The sequence below is a fragment of the Tiliqua scincoides genome, chromosome 5 (assembly GCF_035046505.1).
Source record: "Tiliqua scincoides isolate rTilSci1 chromosome 5, rTilSci1.hap2, whole genome shotgun sequence".
Classification (NCBI taxonomy): domain Eukaryota; kingdom Metazoa; phylum Chordata; class Lepidosauria; order Squamata; family Scincidae; genus Tiliqua; species Tiliqua scincoides.
The window spans coordinates 67,033,485-67,057,336 of record NC_089825.1 but is presented as its reverse complement, the minus strand read 5'-3'; the positions used below and the strand labels follow the sequence as shown (position 1 = coordinate 67,057,336).

At 44.5% G+C, this 23,852-nt stretch overlaps 1 protein-coding gene across 1 annotated transcript in view; it reads right to left on the bottom strand.

The window, feature by feature from the left end:
- Positions 1-23,312, bottom strand: part of SPMIP7 (sperm microtubule inner protein 7) — a 33,664-nt gene extending 10,352 nt beyond the window's left edge. The window contains exons 1-7 of the mRNA XM_066631320.1: positions 22,814-23,312; positions 17,717-17,814; positions 15,121-15,191; positions 13,234-13,372; positions 11,832-11,899; positions 6,723-6,764; positions 4,487-4,594 (exon numbers count right to left, since the gene is read on the bottom strand). Of these exons, the coding sequence (XP_066487417.1) occupies positions 4,487-4,594; positions 6,723-6,764; positions 11,832-11,899; positions 13,234-13,372; positions 15,121-15,191; positions 17,717-17,814; positions 22,814-23,312 (1,025 nt within the window). The remainder of the gene's footprint in view (positions 1-4,486; positions 4,595-6,722; positions 6,765-11,831; positions 11,900-13,233; positions 13,373-15,120; positions 15,192-17,716; positions 17,815-22,813) is intronic.
- Between the last annotated feature and the right edge of the window lie 540 nt (positions 23,313-23,852).

The window sequence follows — 23,852 nt, the reverse complement described above, 5'->3', positions numbered from 1 at the left end:
TCAGGCTGAGTGTTTTGCCATCCTCAACAAGAGCAGGCAATGACAGGAGAGAATGGAGAACTGGCAGGATGATAATAAAACATCACGCATTGAGTGTCACTACACATTACAGGGGAAAGTGGGAGGCTGATCCAGGCAGCTGCCATGCATCTGCCATAACATCTATTTGAAAGGTCACGAGCTGTCAGTAATCCATCATAGAAAAACTGAGTGATATAAATGCATGTGTGAATCAGGACGAGGAGACTACATAGCAAGGGGTTTGAGATTTGCTGGTATCCAGTACTAACACATTATGCAATGAGTTAGAATTACAGAAACACCAGCAAAGGAACATTTATGCAGTCTTCCACATCTTGTTAAGCATTTTGCACTGCCCTCCCTCCCTTCCACCCTGTGAAAGTTCCACAGGAAATCCTCATCTGCAGTGGCCCATTTTTTTCCATTGACTCTTAGAACACCTGCAGAACAAAAGAGTTTCTTAAGGGTTGTAACCTCACTGCAACATTGGTGGGGGAGGGAGGAGTCCATCAAAGAGAGGGGATGAATGTTCTAAGGGTTAAGGAGAAAAAGGGTAAAAAAAGAAACTGAAACAGAAAGAGTTGCTGTAGCAAATCCAAATGCAGATGTTAGAGGAGAAAATGTTTGCCCAGTACTGCTTTCTGTGCATCCCTGATCTGTTGGAAAGGTGCAAGAGCTCAAGGATGGTGTCCAGATGCAAAGCTGGATGTGGCTCCTGTCCCCTGAAAAGTTGTGTAGAAAAAGGGAATTGACAAATGCAACTTTTCTTGCCTTATGCATGACAAGCTGCTCTTTTTAATATTCTTCTTCCACACTACAAGTAAAGGGGCAGGAACAACATCCTCCTTTGCAGTTACCTGCTCCAGATCTGTGAAATTGCTGATTAGCAGCCTGAGGGTTTCAGAGTGCCAATGTGCACATGGAAACGAAAAATGGAGACAATATGTATACTTGACCTAGTCAGTTGTGGTGAGGTCAGCTGTTGGAGATGGGATTGTTCGTCTCCTGTGCATCAGTCTGTTGTGTCCTCATTCAGGACCAGGCTCAGGTGCAGGCTATGTTAACCTCTTCACCTTCCCCATATTTACAGGCTGCACGGAAGAGGTGATCAGAAGAGCCACAACAAACAGTCCTAGGCGAGGCAGCATAAAGAAAACAATCTTTTCTCCTCATTGCATGCACAGCATATGACTCTACTACTGAGCTTAGCAGTAGTGCACATACTGTACTTTGCGTACAGAAGGTCCAAAATTCAGTGTCATCTCTAAGGAAAAGGATATCAGCTGACAGGACTGGAAAGTCTCCTGAGTTGTTCCCAATCACAGTCAATATTGGAATAGATGGAGCAATAGTCTGACTCACTATAAGAAGCTTTTTAAAACACAAAATATAAATGAGGTTTGGGTATTTTTGACTCTCCTTCAAATACCGGAAAAGTTTAGCTCAAGCAATATTATATGAGACACTCCCACTCTAATGGACACCATCATGCACATATTGGGCAGTCCCTGTGCCTTGGTGCAGCTTTGCCTCTCATTTATTGAGCTGGGCAGCAGGCTTCTGCAGCGAAGAGCATTAGAAAGTTGTGCAGGCCTGACTCTATGCCACAGGCAGGCTGAGGACAGTTCTGCTTCTATACAGATATGCCACAAAGCTTGGCTGCCAGTGCCACAGCTTGTAGATTGGCCATCAAAAATCTGCAATCAGATCTGAAAACAGTTGAAATACATCTTTTCTCCTGACAAGAAAGTATTTTAAAGTTTCAGCCACATTAGCCTTTTGCAGCCAACACAATAGAGTGCCTTATGACACCTTAAAGGCTAACGGACTTATTATGGCCATAAATCTCATGTCATAAAATAAATCTCTCAAGTGTCACAAGACTTATTTTAAAGTTTAATATTTACACTGAGGAAACATGCCTTTTGGACAGCTCCTTTCCCATTCAATATGTTGTCTGCAGTTACATTAATGCAGTGATTTTTGAGCTTTCTACCCTTTCCACAATCACCTGTCATATGCCCAGAAAATGCACAGCATTGGCCAGAACTGAGAGTGTGTCCAAGTCACCTGTAGTTGCACCTTGCAGGAGAAGATTAATAGTGGTGGGCAAGCTAACATTAAGACAGTAATTCCCAAACTTTTGTGATTGGCAGCTCCCTTGACCTCCAGGGCCACTGCCTACAGCTCTCCATTAGAGCTATAATCCTACACATTGCATAGGATTGTGGATTTTTCAATTTTGCTGTTCTGCTGCTTGGTTTCTGCAGCTCCCCAGGGAACAACAGCTCACAGTTTGGGAACCACTGCCTTTAGAGAAACATATATCAGCCATTACATCTCACTGAGGAACTCCTAGTATACTTTCAGGGAACCTCAAGATCCTCCTGAACAGTTTTAAAAATGCTGTAATAAATCAAGGACTGACTTATTTGATGTCAGTTTGTAAAAAGAGCAATAAAATAAAGCAGTGTTTCTGGGTTTATTTCAGGTGGGTCCCCATTCATTTCAATATTTAATTTTTAATATATTAGACATGATGCTGCCATGGTATATGACTGCATTTGGGGAAATGCTACAGACCTGTACTTTTAACAAGCTACTATGTATATTCTTTTAACAATGATAGTCAATGGGACTTACTCCTGGGTAAGTGTGAGTAGGAGTGCAGCCTAGGATTGTTAAACATTTTCCTGCTTGATGATGTCACTTCTGGTCATTACATCACTTCCAGTGGGTCCTCACAGATTCTCATTCTAAAAAGTGGGTTCCGGTGTGAAATTTGTGAGAACCACTGAAATAAAGTATCCCATCTTTTGTTTCTATACTTTTAGGTGAGCCCCTCTCCAATTTTGTTTAAAATACTCTGATACCAGTAGTTTATTTAAGAAAAGATTTAGGAATAGCATCCAGAGGAAGCACTCATATTTTCAATAGGCGAGTGCTAAATTAACGAATCAATAAACATTTTTGTGGTTTAGCATATTCAGAGGACATCTAGTGGCCAAATGTTGTATTTACACCTTATGGATAGATGTTCTGCTTAAGAAAAAATTATATTGTATATAAAGACTCTGTGAGCCCCAACTACCCACCCACAGGCAGCTATCCATTGCATTTCTGCAACATCAAAGTCAGTTCTCTGGGTGACCTTCCTGCTGTTTTAGGAGGCGCTCATAATGAATGTATGAAGCTATCTTATGCAGAGTCAAACTGTTCATGCAGCCCAGTACTGACTGCTCTGCCTGGCAGTGGCTGTCTGTGGCAGAGATCTTTTCCATCACCCACTCCCTGATAACATTGGGAGCAATCAACACAAGAAGCCAAGTATGAATGGGTAATTCTTGCTCTTACAGACTGTAAAAGCAAAACCTTTTACCTGTAAGAGTGAACAATGCCTCCAATTGCAATGCAGAAAAAGGGATCTGAAGTATGGGAAACATGGATGTACCCAAATAGACAAATAATGATGAAATTTCTCTGTCCACTTCAATGGATGTTCTTGTGGCACAAAATTAAAATTGCTCCTTCTCCTTCAATGTGATTAGAGTACAGGACTAATTATTATGAACCATTCACACAAAAAGCTTTATTGTCTTCAGTCTTTCTAGTTTCACAATAATTGTGTTCTATTTATAGAACCTGAAGCTGAGGGATAGTGAGTTCAATTCAGCAAATGTTAATCACACTTAAAAGCTGAGCTACACAAGTCAGGTGAATAACATCTTGCATACACTTGCTGGACAATACCATCTCAGATTGCATTCTTTAGTAATAACTTTAATGAGTTATGTAATTTTGCTATCTGTGTAGCATGGCTCTTAGTCCCACTGAAATAAGTGGAACTAAAGTGCACAATTAAATGCCAACATCCTATAGATATCAGAGTATCAGGCATGTCAAAGCTTGGCTGCACTGTGCCAACTCATTTGTCCTAGGGCAGTGTTCTCCAGCATTGGGGTCAAGACCCCAATGGGATCACGAAGCCTTAGTTATGGGGTCGTGGCAATTTAAGGGAATGAAAAGGATCGAAGACCACTCGACTAGAGCAGCACCAGGTAAAGGGGGAGTCATCTGGAGTACTCATTTAGGCATCAGGAGATTGTAACCTGGTCCTGCTCAGGTTCTTAGCAGTTGTGCTAAAATAGCTTTTACTAGTACCAGGCTTCATGGTAACTTTTTCTACTCTTTCTAATAAGTATATTTGGTTACAGTGAACAGAACTGGGAGGTCATAATGGGGGCAGAGAGTGGGTAGTGACAGGGATGGGGTGGGCGGATACTGGCATGGGGCTGGATAGCTGAATGAAGATTTGAACTCAGGTCACAGTGGTCTAACTTCATATGCTTTGATTCTAACAACTTCAGGTCCCACTTGGAAGCAGGACAAGGAGATTGCCAGGCTATCTTTAGTCAAAACTCAATTTGCAGGTATGATATAATCAAGAAAACTAAGTTTTACTTACTAGGAAGACTGAACATAGTGTGGCTTTGTGGTTTGAACTTTGCCATGAGTAATTAAGTCTACATAGGGATTGTCTATGTCATCAACATTCTCTGCACCAACTCGGCCTCTGTTTGGATGAGAAATGGAAAGAAAGTAAAAGGCTTACTGTATATATAATTTATAAAACAGCTGGCTGAGGTCACTGAAGCAAGCTCCTTGTTCTAAGTTTTTCGTTATTTATTAAATAGGTCCAGAAGAATATACACAGATGAATTGTCCTGTCTGCAATCATATCCCAAGATGAACAGGAGGTTAATCAGTACTTGGATGACAACATTTAACCATATGCATATCTGAAGTGGACAGACTTGTGAAAACTGGAAAATAATGTGAGAAACAGTTAGAATCTCTGTTTCATCCACCATCTTTTATATTCAGCTCTAGGAAAGTGTATCAGTTTAAAACAGACCTGTACCATCTGTGGCTCAGCAACTATGTTCAATGGCGGGGCTTACTTCCCTGGAAGTGTGCCTACATTCGCAGCAAAAATGGTTTTTCCATTAGTCTTACTATTATTTTCGCTTGCCTTACTGTCAACTTACATTTCTTTCAGAAGAGTTTCTGCTTCTTTTTGTCCTCTTCAGTTGAGTAAGATTTTTACCTTTCAGAGGAAGCCTTCTTGCCTCTTTTGGCTTCCTTGAAACTGCTCATTAACCACACTAGTATCCTCTTGGACCTGTTCATACCTTTCCTAATCTAAGAACCATTTAGCTATTTGATTTTCTCTGTAAACTGCTTTGCGAACTTTTTTGTTGAAAAGTGGTATATAAATATTCTTAATCTGTGTATTTTTTCACTGACTTTGTCTTTAAACCTTTCTAATTTAAAAAGCAAAGTGTTAATAAGCTTGCTGCAGGAAGGGAAAATACTTCAGGGTGTCATCTTAACTCTCACATATGCTTAACCTACCTCGTTATTTACCCATTTACTCAACATTTTGGGACAAGTATAACTAGCATACACCTGTCAACTGCAAGGAGCAGAGGAGAATCAGGATCAGGATCACAGGGAGGGCAAATGACAGAAACCTTATGCCAATCTGGATTGCCCCCCCCCCCACACATAACTGTTATTTCACACAGGTTGAATTATGCAATTAGTGTGGTGTGTAATTTGGCCCTTAAGTCTAAGCATAACTGCAATTCAGACTGTAAAGTGTTACAGAATTACCTCCTCAGTATTTCTCTGCTTAGCACAAGCAAATGCATGGTTTTGATAGTTGATGTTTTGGGTGAATGGTTACCAACAGCCCAAGGGTGGTGTGTGGAATGTCCTGAAACTGTAGTGAGTTGGGATGGGGAGGGGATTTAGCACTTAGTGCCCATCACAATTAATATCTTGATTGTACCCATCTGTGTACTGTTTATAGTCTAAAAGGATCCAATTGGTTTTTAATTGAAGGTTTTTTTTTATGTTACCTACAGCAAGGGTCTGCTATGGTTTTGGGCCATTTCACACACCCACCTACTCTTCTTGCGTACATGTCTAGCTTGACCACTAGATCCACCACATTCCTGTTTGAAATATCACATCTCCTTCATTCATTTGTAATCTCTTCTGATTCTTTGATGCCACAGTGATTCAGATCAGGCACATGTGTTCCTTTGCTCCTATGGACTGGGCTACAGGTCATCTACTCCAGGGGTGTCCAAAGTTTTTGGCAGGAGGGCCACATCAGCTCTCTGACACTGTGTCGGGGGGCTGGGGGGGGAAGGACTTAATTTACATTTAAAATTTGAATAAATTTACATAAGTTTACATAAATGAATATATTAAAGATGAACTTATATGGATGAATGAATGGTCTTGCAATAGCTCAAGACCTATAAAAGGCCTTGCAGAAAGCAAGGCTAGCCTTTTCTTTGCTGCCGCTACTGCACCATAGACGTGAAACAGTAAGCAATGGAGGGAGCCCTCATCCCACCTCTCACACGAGAGGTCAAACAGTCACTCTCATGCTGAAAGCAGTTGTGTTGGGCCAGTGTGGGCTCCAACAAATCTCCAGAGGGCCAGAAGCTCATTGGAGACTGGGGGCTCCCTGAGGGCCACATTGAGAGGCCCCCTTGAGGGCCACAAGTGGCCCCAGGGCCGGGGTTTGGGCACCCCTGATCTACTCTGATGCTGGGGGGGGGAAGAGAGGATAATCCCTGCTTAAGATAAGAGATATACATAATTATATAAAAGTTTTTACTTACGTGTAGAGGGGAATATGCTGAGTTCGAGAATATGGGCTGACACTGTTAACAATGAAGCACACATTAAATCAGTGAATATTTCTGGCAGATACAGAAGTGTTACCTGGTATGGTATGCAAATTCTTATTCCACAAATGGGGGAAGTAGCAAAAGATTCTTTTAGCTGTATGATGGTGGTGGGAATATGTAAGAACTCTGCTAAGAATGTAGCAGACCATAAAATGCCACAAAGCTTAAGAGCATCTAGTCCAGCAACATGTTTCCAACAATGGTCAGCTTCACAGGACTCTGGAATGCACATAAGCAAGGCACAAAGGTAACAGCTCCAATAGTTAACAATGTGTTCTTTGCTTTTGTTTTTATAAGCAATAATTTCTCAAAATCTATCCTGAGTACCCTAGTCAATATCAAGGGTTAATTACTGCATGAAAGAATATTATATGCAAGGATATATGAAAGAATATATATGAAAGAATATATATGCAAATAACTTTTATCTAGCCTTGTGTGTGTTCTATGCATCCACTTATTGATGCTGAATTCGACAAGCCATCCTGAAAATCTCAGCCTTGATCTGTTTCAAAAATTCCATCTTAGCAGGGAAAAGCCTAGAAATACACAGGCATTTTCTAATCTAGAGAGTCGAAAAGGAAGGAACAGTGATTGTGGTATAATAGAGTGGATTCAGATGGTCACCAGAAGTGGGTTGGTTCATCCTTCTAACATGAAAAGTAGGAATGCACAGATCCCACTCACTAAGACCCATTTCACTGAGCTCCATGAAATGTTCCCATCACAAGGAATCAATGCAGGTTCCCACACATCTGGCACCCCCAGTTCTGATGAATGCCTGAGAGCCCAATCCTGAGCTCTTAGTGCTGGTCCATCACCAGCAGTGAGTGTTGCAAATGTGCTGCAAATCTGCAGCCCTCAGTGCAGATCCAGCACCAGTGCTAGTTCAGCGCCTGCCGACACTGGACTAGCGCCAGTGGACCACTGCTGCTCCGCCACTCCGTGGTCATCTGAACCATGGGGCAGTGGAGACATAGGTGGGGGTGTGGGGGGAGGCAGGGAGGAGGTGTTCCAGGGTGGGGGGAGCATGGGGAGAGGGTGGGGAGGAAGCATGCCGGGTGGAGGTAGTGGCACAGGAGAGAGGTGGGACCGGAGGAGCTCTGCTCCTCCACATCCAGCTCCTCTGTGTTGGGCCGGTGGCTGCCGCAAAATCAAGTACCCCCTTGTAGGGCTGCTTGCCTTATCCTGGGGAAGGGTGCAAAAGTTCCCTTCCCCTGAGGAGCCGCCGATGGCTGCCCTGTTCTGCGTAGGATGCTGTGGCAGACGTTTCGGCACTGCGGCAGTCCCAGCACAATGGGATGCTCAGGATTGGGCTGCCCATCAGCCACATCTGGGTGGGCACACTGTGATAAGCCTTGTATAATGTGACTGCAGTGCAGTTTTGGTAGTTTCAATCACTGTTGAGAGGCATTTCACATCATTTAATACACGGAGCTACACCCATAAAGTTTGTTGCAAGCACTCATTCACATAGGTGGTTGTGTGTATGAGCTGAATGAATTTCAACTATTTCACCATGGTAGCAACAGTGACAATGTTCAAACAGTGACAATGGAGCAGATAACAGAGCCCTGTATTTTTCTCTCTTCCATGGCTCCTAGTTACTGTATTACAGTGGGCCATTGGTATCCTTGGGAGATCTTTTCCAGGCTCCCACATGGATACCAAATTCAGCGGATAATGAAATCTATTGGGGGGGGGGTCATGCTGGCAAACTGGAAGTGCCTTCCAGTTACATCAAGGAGGCCTTCTGAGGCATGGAGAGACTGTGAAAGGCCTCCCCACACCTCAGAACACCTCCCAGCTGGAATGAAGGCACTTCCAGTCATGTCTGGGAAGTCCTATGAGGCCCTTCAGCTGTGGACTTGGTACTAAATGTGTGTGTTAACCTTGTTTCTGTACCTTCTTTTACAATCTGCACAGAAGGGGCAGAGCGAAACAATTCAAAATCACATCTAAGACCATGACTTTAGCTTTTAATCCCCACTGCAATTTCCAGCCTGATATTGTGCCCCCTCAGTGTGCTCTTTATAGTACCAAGAAAAGCATTTTTCTACTGAAAGTCACAGAACAGAACAAAATTACAAATAGCATGTGTGTGTGTGTGTGTGTGTGTGTGTGTGTGTGTTCTGTGTGCTGCAGCTCTGCCCACCATGCTGAGCCCCTTCAACTGTCTGGAGCTTGTGCCACGGTCTCACTGCTGGGTAGTGGGCAATTTGCAACACCCCAGCAAGTGTCTTGCGATGGCCCCGGGGTGTTGTGATACACAGATTGGGAATTGCTGTGCTAAACCCTCCTACCCATTGCTATTTGACATGCCCTCATCCCTATTTCTAAAAAAAAAACAAAAAACAAATAAAGAAAAGGTCAAAAGCATGTATTTGCCTGTAAAAGTATAACCTAATTATCAGCGGATTTTTCACCATGGTTTTATTTCAGGGCGAGTGAGGTTGACCATTTACATTCAAAGATAAACATGCCTTTAGGAAGTGGTTAATGTCTTAAAATTCCAAAAGCAATTAAAAAACCTTTAGGCAGCAGTTTAAAAACTGCCTGCTTACCATGGTAATGGGGCAGGCACACAATCAATCTCTCTCCCTCTCTCCAGGGCTTAGATCAGCTTAGTTTCTGCTGGAAGGCAGACCCCTCCCTTACCCCTGGAGCACTTGCAGTTGAAGGAATGCAAAGCAATCAAGAACCAATTTTCGCTTTGCATTATTTTGCTGCTCCAGGGGAAGGGCGGGGTCTGCTTCTCAGCTGAAAGGAAGCTGTTCTAAGTCCCAGAGGAAAAAAGGGAGATTGATTGATTGATTGCTTACCTGCCCCATTACCATGGTAAGCTGTTTTTAAACTGCTGCCTAAAGGGTTTTTTAATTGTTTTTGGGTGCAATCCTAACTTGTGCTGGAACAGGCAAGCCAGGAGGCTTGCACTGTATCCAGTGCAGGATTGTGGTCAGAAGTGGTTTAGCCAGAGGCAAGGGGAAACTCTTCCCCTTACCCCTGGGTAAGGGCTGCTGGCCCCAATGGGTCTCCTTGAACTTGCGCCACCTTCTGAGGTGGTGCAAGTCCAAGGAGAGCGGAGTGGCTCCAGCCCCGCCTCCCTCTCCTCACCTGCCCGCCCCCAGGGCTGCCTATTGCCCTCCCTCCCCCTGCCCAGGAATGCCTCCCTCCCCCCTCCTCCCCACCTCCCCACACCTACCTTTTCCGCTTGTGTCAGCGCAGGCGGGCCGACACAAGAGGCTGAGGAGAAGCTGGCGCAGAGCCGTCTGTCTGCCTCTGCAGGCTGGTGCTTCTCAGAGCGCTGACCTGGCTTCCCCTCGAGGAGGCGCAAACGTGCTTTATGGCATGTTTTCAACCCTCCCAGGCTTGCTCAACTAACTCAAGGTTAGGATTGCACCCTTTGTTTAACACAAAAATTGGCATCCACAGAGGTTCCTGGAATGGAAGACTCAACCTGTACATCGAATCTGACCTTTCTTCTTTAGTAAGAGTACGCATACTAGAATCCATATACTTTAAGAATAAAGTTTGTTCTTTGGTCAGTTATTCCCTGAATAGCTTTTGCTTGAACTGTGTTGGGACTTTCCCAAAAATTTTTGCACAGCAACCCACCTCATCTTCTGTGGTGGGCCGTAACCTGATGCTCCCTGTCATGCTGTAAATCCTTATTTGGAGCCTCTGGAGGCCACTTCCGGGTTGCACTGGGCCTGTGACCCACTCCATTAGCCTCTGTGGGCCCCAGAATGCCAGCAAAAGCAACCTGGAAATAAGTTGAGAATACAAACCAGAAGTTGCTTCCTTGCGGTATTCCGAGGCACATAACAAAGTCACAAGCCTGATGCTACCCAGAAGTGGCCTCCAGAGATTCCCAGTAAGGCTTTGCAATGTGGCAGGGAGCACTGGATCATGTCACATCAATGGGTCGCAACCCACAGTTTGGGAAACACTAGTCTATACCATTTGGATTATTCTCATATTCTGTGGGAGTTTCTCCTCACTACAGAAACGGCTGTCTTCCTCCATTGATTGTAAAAAGCTAGCCTTATGACTGAGAAGGAATTCAGTTTTTCCAGGTATGACTGCAGCTAGAATGTGACCAGTCATTCACTCACCAATTTTTAACAAGAAAAGTGGGTTGGAGACTAGGTAGTAAACTACTTGGACCAAGGGTTGGGCCTCTGTGACCACAGCTGTGATCTTATCTAGCACTCTGACTTTCCTGAGTGAAGCATTAAGAAATCCAACCAACAAAGGACCTAGTTGATCATGACTGGTTTTCATCAGTCAGGAGGGGCATGGGATCAAATCACTTGTAGTCACCTTCTCATTGTACCCACCAAGCACACTTGCTGTGCTAGCAGGTTATGACTGAAATCAGTGAGTATAAATGGGACAATATTGAACTCTGATGACTCAGGCACTGACGGAGCAATCCTAACCTGTGCTGGAATAGGCAGTCCAACTGGCCTGTGCTGTATCCAGTGCAGGTTTGGTGCAGACTGGGGCACAAGAGAGGAAGGGAATTTTCTTCCCCTTATCCTGAGAAAGGTCCCAGGAAGCCCTATGGGAATACTCAGATCTGTGACTGTGATTTCGCGAGTGCAAAGCAGAGCAGCCCAAGTAATGCTGCTTCAGCCAGGGACAGGACCTACATCACTGTGGCTGGTGCCACCCCCTCTCGGGCCCAATCTGGCCTCTGCCCCGAAATGCCCCCTCCCTGCCTCCGTTCCTTCCTACCTGGCCCTCTCCCACCCCCATGCCAGTCTGCCTGGGCTGGCACAAACCTCCTGCCTTTGCTGCAGGGTTTGCTCTGCGAGGCCAGCACTCATCCATGTGCTGGCTTATCCTACTCCCAAGTAGTCACAAATGTGCTTTATTGCACGTTGCAGAGTGAACTCTGCAAAATTAAGCTTATGCTTACTGCTAAATTCTTGCCTTATCTTATTTTAAAAGTCTCATTATGTGAAATTAAAAAATAAAATCTGTGTTTTTTCAAGTTTACAAATAATCAGAAATCATAAAAAAGAAGAAACTCACAAAGTAATTGGCTTGAGTGGTGCTGTGAAGGATCTTTTTTGAAATCTGTCCCAGAGGCCTCCAACAACCTAGGATGATGAACAGAATGCTTTTGGGATTACCAGCAGTGTGTGAGGTTAACAGTAACCACAGTTACAGCCATTATCGTATTTTTTCAGTATACAAAAGTGCTTTGCAAACTGTAGTTCATTTTTGCAGCCCTAGACAAGCCAGAACAATAAGAGGTTTAAAACAACCCTATCGTATATGCTTGTGATTGTTTGGCTTGGTTGTTCACATAATGCAAGAGTAAATACAGGTTGTGCCTCGTTATCCACTAGGGTTCTATTCTACAACTCCCAGTGGTTAAAAAAAATCAGTGGATATTAAATCAGTGGAAAAATAGCTTTGAAGACCCACTTCCAGGTTTCTTGCTCCTCTATTGCCATTCCAGAATGCATTGGTATTTATGCTATACTGCATTCAACCACTAGATGGGGTGAATAATGGAATCTAATGGAATGAAATTATAATGACAGGTAGATCCTCATTATTCATGAGGGTTCCATTCCTGGAACTCTTGCGAATACTGAATTTCACGTGAAACGAAGTCACACGAAATTTGGTGTCCAACCAAGCTCCGAACATGACCGGAGCCTTCCTCCGGTTGCATCTGCAGCTGTTCTGAGGCCCATGGAGGCTCAGGAGGGCTCAGGCTCAGGTGGGGCCAAGTCTGGCTCCACGCAGGTTCTAGGGACCTGCATTGAGCTAGATTTGCTGATAAAAATTACATGTATTTAACAGCACAAAGGTAGGAAATTGGATATTGGTGCTTTTGGTTCCTTGTTACAAGGCATTTAAAGGTGGACCTCAGTATCAGTGTAAGTCAAACCAGTGGATATCAAATCACTGGTTACCGAGATCCTATAAGGTTCATTCAAAAATCTTCTATAAATCCTTTTAGTTCTAAAATCCTGCAAAGAGAGTGAGTGCTGAGGTAGTGACACTTATTTTAACATCATCCATGCCAATGAAGTTCTTTACTGGAAGCACTGATCATGATAGGGAGAAGGAGGATGATAAGGAAGAAGATAAAGGAGGATGGTAAAGGAGAAGGGAGATGATAAGGATGAAGGCAAGAACTGAAAGGGCATTGTTCTGGGAGACAGACTTATCATTGGATAGGACTTCTAACTAGTGTAGCAGTATAAAGTTGTCTGACTGATTGGATCCATATTGTGTTACCTAGTTCAACTGGCAGCAGCCTTCCAAGATCTGAGACAGGAGTCCTTTGCAGTCTTCTTACAACCTTTTAACTAGAGTTTCAGGAAATTAAGCCTGAGACCTCCTACATGCAGTGTGTGAGCTATGCCCCTGTTTTGTTACAAAAAACCATAAACACAGTACAATAATGTTCACTGACTTGGCTTATTTCTGGAACAGGTTCATATTGTTTTAATGTATTACTCTGAGTCACTTCATCAGCCTTTCGTTCTAGTGTTGAATCTGGAGGCTGGGCTTTGGGTGGTAACATTCTATCCCAGGGAATTTCTTCATAAGCTCTACAGCATTATTAGAAATAAAATGAAGCAACAGTGATTATTCTATTATTTAAAAATGGTTATTATAGTTGCCTTACAAGATAGTATCTACAGCAGCCAAATTACATACACTTTTTTGCAAAGATGGGCAAAATTCTCTAATGCTGGAACAAAGCAGCTGTGATATTCTACTGTACATATAACAAAAAAGAGGCTGAGAGCCCAATCCTGAGTTTGGCGCTCCGGCTATATGCCGGAGCATACTGTCGCAAACATGCTGTAAGGCATGTCTATGAGGCTTACCGCCGGGCGGGCACCTGTGCTAGCCCAGTGCTGGCTGGCGCTGGGCTCACACCGGGCAGGCACCTGTCCTCCGCTGCTCAGTGGTCTCGGCACGGTAGGCGGGACGGGGGCAGGGAGAAGGCATTCCGGGGAGAGGGAGGCAGACGGAGGGTGGAGATAGGATGGGGAGGAGGCGTGCTGGGAAGGCGGGAGGCAGAGAAAGGGCAGGAGGGAGGCGTGCCGGGGGAAGGAAGGAGGTGGGTCCAGTGAAGCTCTGCTCCACCTGATTCAAGGTGTTCGGGCTACACGAGCAGCTTTACCTGTACAGTGAGTGGCCCCATTGCGGGGCTGCTTCCCTTACCCGGGAGAAGGGGACAAAAGTCCCCTTCTCCCAAGGCGCCACCCGCAGAAGGCCGAGGTACGCAGGATGCAGCAGGAGCCATTCTTGGCGCCGCTGCAGCCGCGCGCCCCGGACAGCTCAGGATTGGGCTGTGAGTCATTTCTATATGTACAGGGAAAGAGATTAAGCAGCAGGGAAAAAACCTTCTTTCAGCAGGAAAGGATACCTGGATATATTGAGAAGTGCAAAATCTGACTAAAATATCCAGTCTAGTTACTCTGTAGTAACTATGCTATGCTGAAAACTCTGAAGCACCTGAGTTTTTCGGTTTCTTTTATGAATGATAATATATTACAAAGTTAATCACATCCTAGAAACTACTGATGTGGGATCCTCACATAGCATTTCAGGTATGACATGAAATACTATGAAATTTGGTACACTTGTAATCTCAATTATGAGAAACACCTAAAAAAACCTGACATTATTATATTTCTCCTCCTAAACAGAAATGCCCTCTTCAAGTAGTTAAGCTACTCCCAGACTTGCTAGGAAGTGGATGTTTGGTAAACAGATAGTTTAAGGACTAAAGTAAATGTGAGCCTGATTATGGATCTCCAGTAGTTTTGTTTCATTTTTGTTTGTTTTGTTTTAATTTAATAGCAGCTGTGAGTGCCCTCCAAATTGGATCTGCGGTATCATTGCAGAACGTGGGATTAAACCTTTTCCTCTTGCACTATTTTCAGCCATAACTCTTCCCTGCCATCTCCCATTTGTTCTGTGGAGAGGCAAGGTATGATTCAAGCCCTTTGCTCTTAACTTTTTTTTTTAAGTGGGGGATCTGGACCACATCTAGGTAAAATGTAAAGGTAGTATTTGTTTTTAATTGACCTTGGCTTTTAACAATAACTGTTTATTTAATTATGGTTCTACTTAACGTTTCTGCACAGAAACTTGACAGAAACAATGCATTTCTTGCATGTATTAATCATTGTTATGTGGCATATTCGCTTGAAATGAGATAGGAGAATAAAAGATCACTGCACTATGTCCACTGCTGCCAGGGGGTGTGAGCATCAACAGGAGGGACAGTGGGAGATAGAAACTGAGTTTAAAAAATATCTCTTTACTAGAAACAGAAGTTTACCTTTGTGTCGTTGAGGTGTACATATATTTCCGAGCTTTCTCATCTCTGCTGGCTTCAGAAGGATCACTTGACTTCATAAGAAGATAAAGGAACAGCATACAATGATGATGCAGCTGTTGGTACTTCAGCTGAGTTATTTTCCAAATTGTAACGTCTCAAACACACATGTATACCTTTGCTATCTTTACTTCCTTGCCCTGCTCCTGTGTTGTTAAGATTAGTCTTGCACCCTTAAATGAAGGTGAAGCTTTCCCAACACTTACTTCTATGATAGAAAATGCTTCACTTGGAAAATGTCTGTTTGTGTCAGGCTGCTGTAAAACATGCAGGAGAAAGGCTAGAAAAAGATGGTAACTCTATATGGCTATAAGTGCCACTGCTGTAATCCAGTGCTATTTAATTCAACTGAGTTAATTCAGTGCTATTTCACATCTTAGAACAGGGATATGATTGGTCTTGCAAATACATGTAGTGTCATGTGAGGATTCACCCTGATGTGTTTAGATTTTAGTGTATCTTGAAATTTTATATATGCAAACCTTCAAAGAACACATCTGAATAATGATCTGCAGGCCTAGAAACACTGGAGACCTTCCTTCCTCTCTACATACCTACCAATAATTATTGCTTGCATTTTCAATACTCAACTCTGTGGTTCCCAAACTCTCCTGGAGTTTGGGAGCCACAGCACGTCCTTGTGTGGGAGGGGGGAATGCAGTGACACGATCCCCAGGATCACGCCTCTGCCAGGGGTACTAGGGACTTTGGTTTACTTTCAGGAAGGAGCAGCAGGGGGTGCCCCACAGAAGCCTCTGCAGGACTCCCCAAGCCTTGGAGAATGTCACAATAACTATCATTAGAAGTTATGAAGATTAACATCCACAAGGTCGCCAGTTCGAGGCCACTGGCACCGTGCGACCTTGAAGCAGCCGGCAAGCTGCAGCTGAGCTGTTCCATCTGCTCGGAGCGTGGGAGGATGGAGGCCAGAATGTTAAAACCAGATCGGAGTGTAACATCTTGAATGTGGTGGTTCTTGAAAGAGAGAACCTTCTTTCAATTTGTAAAAATCCCTGCGTGGATTTAATAAGCCTGCCTGTGTAAACCGCCTTGAATAAAGTCTTGAATAAAGACCAAGAAAGGCGGTATATAAATACTGTATATTATTATTATTATTATTATCATGATTACTTCTGGTTTGCAATTGTGGAACCAGAAGTGGGTTGCAATCATTATTTTTCAGTTCTCCAAGGCTTGGGAGATTGTTATTTTTCAATTCTCCAGAGGCTTCTGTAGGGCTCCCCACACCCCCAGGAGACTGCTGCTCCTTCTTGTAAGTAAATCAAAGCCCCTGGCAGTGGCGCGATGCTGGGGATTGTGTTGCTACATTCCCCTTGCCCCCTAAAGGGGCTAAGGCAGAGGTCCTCAGGCTGGGGCGTCAGAGTGCCCCAGTTTGACAACCTGTGCTCCAACTCTATAAAGGCAAAAATCCATATGTATCATTAGGTTACATAAGATGTAATGTAAGATGACATTTTATAGCAAGCTAAACAGATCTGTTATGTGGTATTTTCCATATGACACTAAAACAAACAGTGCTTTCAAGGTCGCTTTTATTTGGGAAAAGGACTGGTGCTTGTCCTATTGTTATAGCCCAGTTGTAACCAGTGCTGGTATAGCGGAGCTACCTGATGCACACCATATCCAGTGCTGGGATTAAGCAGGCTGGAGGCCTCCTCGGAATAAGGGGAAATTTGTCTGCTTACTCTGAGTAAAACCCTGGCCTGCTCAATAGGGCTACTTGGATCTGCGCTAGCAAAATTGGGGGTGTAAGTCCAAGAAGTCCCATGTAAGGCTTTCAGGCCCGAGAAGAGGAACAGAATTTGGCATAAGCCAGTGCCACCAATCCTGCCCCCCTCCCAGGTCTGAACTGCCCCCTGTTCACCCTCCCCTACTCCCTTACACCACCCCCCAACCCCTGTGCCACCCAGCAGGAGGTTACCTGCTCTATTGGATGCTCTATCAGCATTCGGTGCCAACAGGATGGCATAGGCCTTCCTGTTGGCACAGCCTACTCACCGGGTGCCACAAATGTGATTTACAGCATGTTTGTGATACCCTAGGCTGGCACAGTGGCCACTGCATTGGGGTTAAGTAAGATTAGGATTGTGCTATAAATCTGCCTCAATGGGAGGAGAACCCATCAGAAGCATATGAAAGTGTTACAAAGGGTAGCAACTATTGTCCAAAGCATTCACCTTAGATACTTGATCTAATGCATGACTTGCACTGGCAAAACAGTCTTTATCTTTCAAAGATCACTGTAGATTTGAAGATTAAGTGCCCAATCCTATCCAATTTTCCAGTGCTGGTGCTGCTGCGCCAATGGGGTATGCACTGCTTCCTGTAATGGGAGGGCAGTCATAGAGGCCTGCTTAAGGTATGGGAACATTTGTTCACTTACCTCGGGGCTACATTGAGGTTGCACTGGTGCTGGAAAGTTGGATAGGATTGGGCCCTCGGTCTCTAATGATAATTATCTGAAAATATGTTTCAGATTTAAGCAGTAAGTAAAATCACTACTAGCAAATACAAGTACCTTAATAGCTGGGTCCACATTAAACACAAATGTATGAGGTGAGAAACATTCTTTGACTTGATGTGGAGCAGGGGTAACTTTTACTGGACTTGTCCATCCTGAAAGAAAGTATTGAACCTTTTGTACTACGCAGTTTTGCAACCCTTGTTCCTGCTTAACTAGACCATGTCTTTATCGTAACATATCAAGGGATTTTATAATGGAGATAGTGGTGATAATAAAGCTTTTGGAAACAACTGGCTGGGCTGACATGATGCCCTGAAATGGTCATAACATTTTTTTTCTGATAAAAGAAGTTATCAGTCACAGAATATTTGAAGTGTATCAAGAGGCCACTGCTATGTACTAAGGGAAATGCTGAGGCTGTCCAAGAAAACTCTCATATAAACACTAGGGAGTGAAGGAGCTACGTAGGCAAGATAAAGGGTCTAAGAACTGGAATCTATTGGAAAAGAATTTCAAAATTAAGGAAAGCTCAGAATTTAGGGAGACAGGGAATTATGAAGGGGCAGCCCAATCATCTAACCCCCCCCCCTCCGGCAATGCAGCCATGCTGCTGAAGCAAATTCTGCATGCTTGTCACAAGGGACTGGCCCCAGCAACGCTGGGGCACTTGGGGTTAGGAGCTCTTTAGGAGTAAGGGACTCCTCAGGAATAGGGGACAAGTACAGCCTGGATCCAGCCCCCAGGCAAAGGATCACCTTGAGAGGAGGGCCTGGGAGCAGATCACATGGCTGGAATGGGTGGAGCCAGGGGGACTAGCTGCTGGGTTCATAAGGAGCCCAGCAGCCAGAGAGGGAGGACACTTCTCCTGGGGCTTGAGCTTCTGGAGGACAGACTGGGACTGCTTGGGCAGGTCCCTTAACTTTCACTTATCTGACTCTTGGAGCAGGCACCTTATCTACTGGAGGAACCAAAAGGGGACAGTGTCTGGGGACAAGAGAGGCAACACCCCTGCCTACATGTGGCATTGAAGCCTCAGCAACCACCCCATGGGTGCCCATTGTGATGGTGCCACAGTTCCAGCTGACCAGACAGTTGAGGAATTTGGCAACACAGCTTGGAGACTCTTACTTACCCAACCTCGTGGATGCTGTATGGACTCTATATGCACCAGAGTGATTGCCCTGAGGACATGGGTCCCAGGGATGTAACCGTGGAGCCGTGTTACAGGAACTGTGATGAGTGTTAAAAATCTCACCCGAAAAAATTGGCTTTGCCAAGCCAGTCAATGCTCCTGTTTGTCCTTTGTGAGACAGAGTAAGTCCTCGGTCTCATGGATTTCCCGTCAACCCCATTTGGGATGCCAGAAGAGGGGCTGTACACGGCCACAGACCCACAATGTTTGGGGGGGGGCAGTCCTGAAAGTCTCCTCTGGGTAAGGGAACATTTGTTCCCTTGCCACAAGATAAGCTTCCACTGCTTGAATAGGTCTACTTGGACTTGCCCGGTGATTTTGCTGGTGCATGCCTAAGTGGATCTGGGAAGGCAGATCAAGTCTGGAAAGGATATTGGCAGTGCTGTTACTGACAATACTGCCCCCTTCCTGGTCTTGTCACACCACCTCCCCATTCTGGTACCCACCCTATTCTTCCCCACCCTGTTTCATCCACTCCCTCTGCTGATTTACTGCTGGCTTTTCCTCCAGGCATTTACTGATTTACTCCAGGCTTTTCCTGGAGCTGGGGGCATCCATTTGCTTCTTGTGGCAAAGGCCCAGCTGCAGAGAATGATGTGTTGCCTTTTGTGACCACTGTAAAGCATGCTGAGCCACCAGAATGTGTTCTGCTAGCTTAGCAAACCCATAGGATTGGGCCCCAGACTCCCATTTGCTTTAGATTATTGCACCTTTGGAATAGGTAGGAAGTCATATACTTTTTTTGTACAATTACTTGGTCTGAGTTGTTTGGGTAGGTAGATTACATATCTGTATACAGACGTGTGTGTGTGTAGATGCACACATACTCAAAATGTGTACATGTGTATATATAAGCCAAATGACCATCATTGTGATGAAAGGAGGGTGGAACCATGTCTATATATTGCAGGGACACAAGGGTGGAATGTGTGCATTGATACATAATAAGCAGTATTTCACTTTTCCCCTTAGGAGTGAATGCCTGCACTGACCTATATGAAATAAATGAAACAGATGCACTCAGGAATATTACTGGGATGGAAAATGACAGGACGATCCTGAGTCCAATGTGCCAGCTTACCACTGGTATGCACTGTCACAAACGTACCATAAGGCACATTTGCGAGCCTTACTGTTGGCCCAGCACTGGATTTAGCCCAGTGCAAGCCTGCTCCAGTGCTATGTGCAAAGTGCCAGTTGATGGGGAGGTAAGATGGGACGGGGGAGGAGGCACTTTGGGTCTGGTAGAAGGACGGCCTGGCAGGGGGAGGGAGCAGGGTAGGAGGGGGCAGAATCGGTGCAGCTCAGCTCTACTGGATCCAGAGCCCCATGTCAGACTGCGTGGCCTGACATGGAACTTCTTGATTCTGCACTGGCTAAAGAGTCACCGCAGAATCGAGTAGCCCCATTGCAAGGCTACTTTTCTTATCTGGGGAACTGCTGGCGGGTGACCAGCATGCTCATTTTGGCACTGGGGAAGTGCAGCATGCTGGGCAGCTCAGGATTTGGTTGTCAGTTTGCCTTCAGTCTGGTAACCCCAGATCTTGCCCCTCCCTCAAACATTTTGCCAACTGCAAACTCTCCCATTTAACTTATTAGATGCCACAGAGAAATAACTTTTGCATGCATATCCCTGGACTGGGTTAATTTTCATGGTCATGCAGGAATGTGACAGAACCCAGGACTAGCCTGAAATTATTACTGGAACCTTATTTTTATTAATTGTACTTTGAATCTTCAGAAAGTAGTAGTTTTGGGCAGGGTTCTCTCCTACTTTTTGTGCCTCTACATGGAGCCCTTCCAGGGCTGCACGGTGCTATCTCCAGATGCTTGGCTATATCATATGTCATCACCGACTTCTGGGTCCCCAAGCTACACAGAGCTTGGATTTGAGCTGTGGGGCTGTGTAGCTTGGAAAGAATGCTGTTTTTGGATGCAGGTACCTTTTATGCAAAGTTTCACATATCTTTCACCCAGTGTTACTTAATGAGAAGCAGTTACAGGAGGCTACATGAAGGAGCAGAAAGAAAGATTCTAGTGAGGGATAGTGGTGTCACTAGGATTTGCGTCACCCAGTGCTGGAGGCCTGTGCATCACCCCATGCAGTGGGCGGGGCAACGCCCCAGGTGGTGGGCGTGGTATGTGCCATCGCCCCGCCCCACTGTTTTTTTGGCTGTACCTTTTGTTAGAACACAGATATTTCAATGTGGTTTGTTTCACTACATTCTGCATGAAATTACACATTGATTGATATATAACATGATGGTCTTATTCCTCCAAATTCTGATTTTAGTGATTTTGAAAACTTGTAGAATGTCTCTCACACACACCCCGTGTCAACTTACTAACACCTTATTGCAGCAGTTCTCAAACTTTTAGCACCAGGACCCACTTTTTAGAATGACAATCTGTCCAGGACCCATTGGAAGTGATGTCATGGGCAGAAGTGACATCATCAAGCAAATTAAAATAATTATAAATAATTAAATTAAAATAAAAGAATTAAATAAGGGGGAGCCAGTCCTGTTCCACCAAGTGAATCTACTCTGAAGTAAGTCCCATAGTGGTCAATGGGGCTTACTCTCAGGAAAGTGTGGGTAGGATTGCAGCCTGTGAGCCCAATCCTATGCATGTCTACTCTGAAGTAAGTCCCATAGTGGTCAATGGGACTTACTCTGTAGTCTGCCTGCAATAACAACCCCCCAAAAAGAATCAGTGAGATTTCCAGCCCTCCCCAGTGCCCAGTTTAAAATTCTTCTATTTCAAGCATATCCATATAAAGACCCACCTGGCTTTGCAAGTGCAAAATAGAAAACTTTCCCCTTACCATTCAAGCCTCTTTTTTTGTCCTTTTTAGTGGGAGGGGGGCTGCCTTCTGGAACATATGTTGAGCTTCAGTTCCATTGGATCGGGACCATTCTGGTGTCCTCACATTCCCCTTTGCCTGGCCTGACCACCAGCCAAGGCTCATCTGCCTACTCATGAGTAAATGCAACCGTGAGGCTGCTTAGCTTTCCATAGGGCTGGGAGGGAGGGACCTCCTTCTCCCTTTTGTGTTTTTGGGGGCTGCATTCATTGGATCGGGACCATTCTGGTGTCATTGGATTCCTCTCAGCCTGCCCTTTCCGATGGACCATGGCGAATATGCCTACTTGTGAGTAAATGCAAGATACGACTCACTTTCACTTTCTATAAGGCTCCATGCATTTTTTCTTTCCGGTTTTTTGGCCATAACTTTTGAAGGAAAGGAGCTATTTCAATTCAGTTTCTTGCATTGCACTCCACTGGACATTCCACATCCAATGTTGTATGGCATGATGGGGTAGCTCCAAAAGCCATGAAGTTAGCGCGTCCACCCCTCCCGGCGTGTCACCTGGTGCGGCCCGCACTCCCTAGCGATGCCAGGGGTGAGGGAATGTTTACTTCTCCCCACCAGTTACTTTTCCTCTCAAAATTCCTCTCCTTCAAATTGCTTTTTTTCTCTTTGAGGGGAAAAGATATAGAGATCTGTATCTTTTCCCTGTGTGGGAAAGGGTTAAGTATCCCTTCCTCAATGAGGTTCCCCTGCTCCTGACTGTAGCCCTTAAACAGAATGGGGGGGGGGAGAAGCTACAAAGAACTCTGCAGGACATACAATTTGACCCTTAAAGAGCCTTTGCATACAGAACATCTCAGGTTCAATCCCTGACATCTCCAGGTAGGGGAAGGAGAGCTCCGGCACCTGAAATTTTGGAGAGCTGCTGCTAGTCCACATAGTAGACAATAGTAACCTAGATGGACCAATCAATGGTATGATTTAGTTTAAGGCAGCTTCATATGTTCAAAAGTCTTGATTTCTCATTTAGAAATCTGCACTAGTTTAAGATATGGGATTGTTCCAAACCTACATCTTATACACTTCCATTAGCTTAACCATGAGAATACCGGACAGTGACAACAGAAATGATAATGCAATTTACCTCCAATTCGTGCCCTGTAATGAACGTCTGGCACTGCTCTAGAATTCCATCGTCGGTTCTGGCTCTGCTGATCTAACAACGAGGGTCTTATGTATGCAATCTGGGCACTCTCACTCTGGTCAGGTATGCCCTGGGGCTGTTGCTCATCTTGGCCATGCCTCAATGGTTCTGAGGTTTTGTGATATCTAACTTCAGCTGCAGCTCCAGGGCTCAAAAGCCCAGTGAAAGTGTTTATTACTGGCACATCATTCCGGTGTGGAACTAAAGGGTAGCTTTTATCTTCAGGAGAAACGGAAGGATTGCATTTGAGAAAAGCATTACTGTGTTTGTCTTGAAAACTGATGAAGTAGTGTTTATCTTCTGGTCCTCTCACAAAAGGCATATACATTCTCTTTAACAGACCTTCATGTTGCCTCCGATTCATCTTGTGAAGTGGATCAGTGGGAGGATTTAAGTATTTAAGAGGAATAAATTGTCTTGCAGTAACCTGAGAAGCCATGATTGTTATATTTTGTTTCCAATGACAAATATCATAGACTCCAATTTAATCCTGTCCAGCAAGTCTCATTCCAACCAGAGATCATCCACCTAAAAGCACAGAGACACCACCAAAAAGCCAAGTTAGGGTTTTTCTCTTTAAAAAACAGTTTCCTTCCCTAAATAAAATAGCACGCCAGAAAAGGAATGAAGCTGTCAAATGAGCAAAGCTCTCTTTGTTGCTTAGTGACAGTGGAACATGACCACACAATGAAAGTTATATAGCAGTGCATTTCACAGCAATCCAAATCCAGGAGAAAATGCCCTGTTCTTTTTATTCTGTGAATGAAGCGATCTTTCCTTCTGCTTGACACACAAAATGAAATGTTTTCTCTTCCCTAGAGCAGTATTTTAAAACTAATTAAAGGGTTTACCTTGTCCTATATGATATCTAGTGTCAGCAATACAATATTGTTTTTCCTTCTCCAGTTTCCCAGACTGTAGAAAGTGTCAGGGTGGCCTTTTATAAGGTCAGTTAAGAAACAATATTGAAGTATTCTTA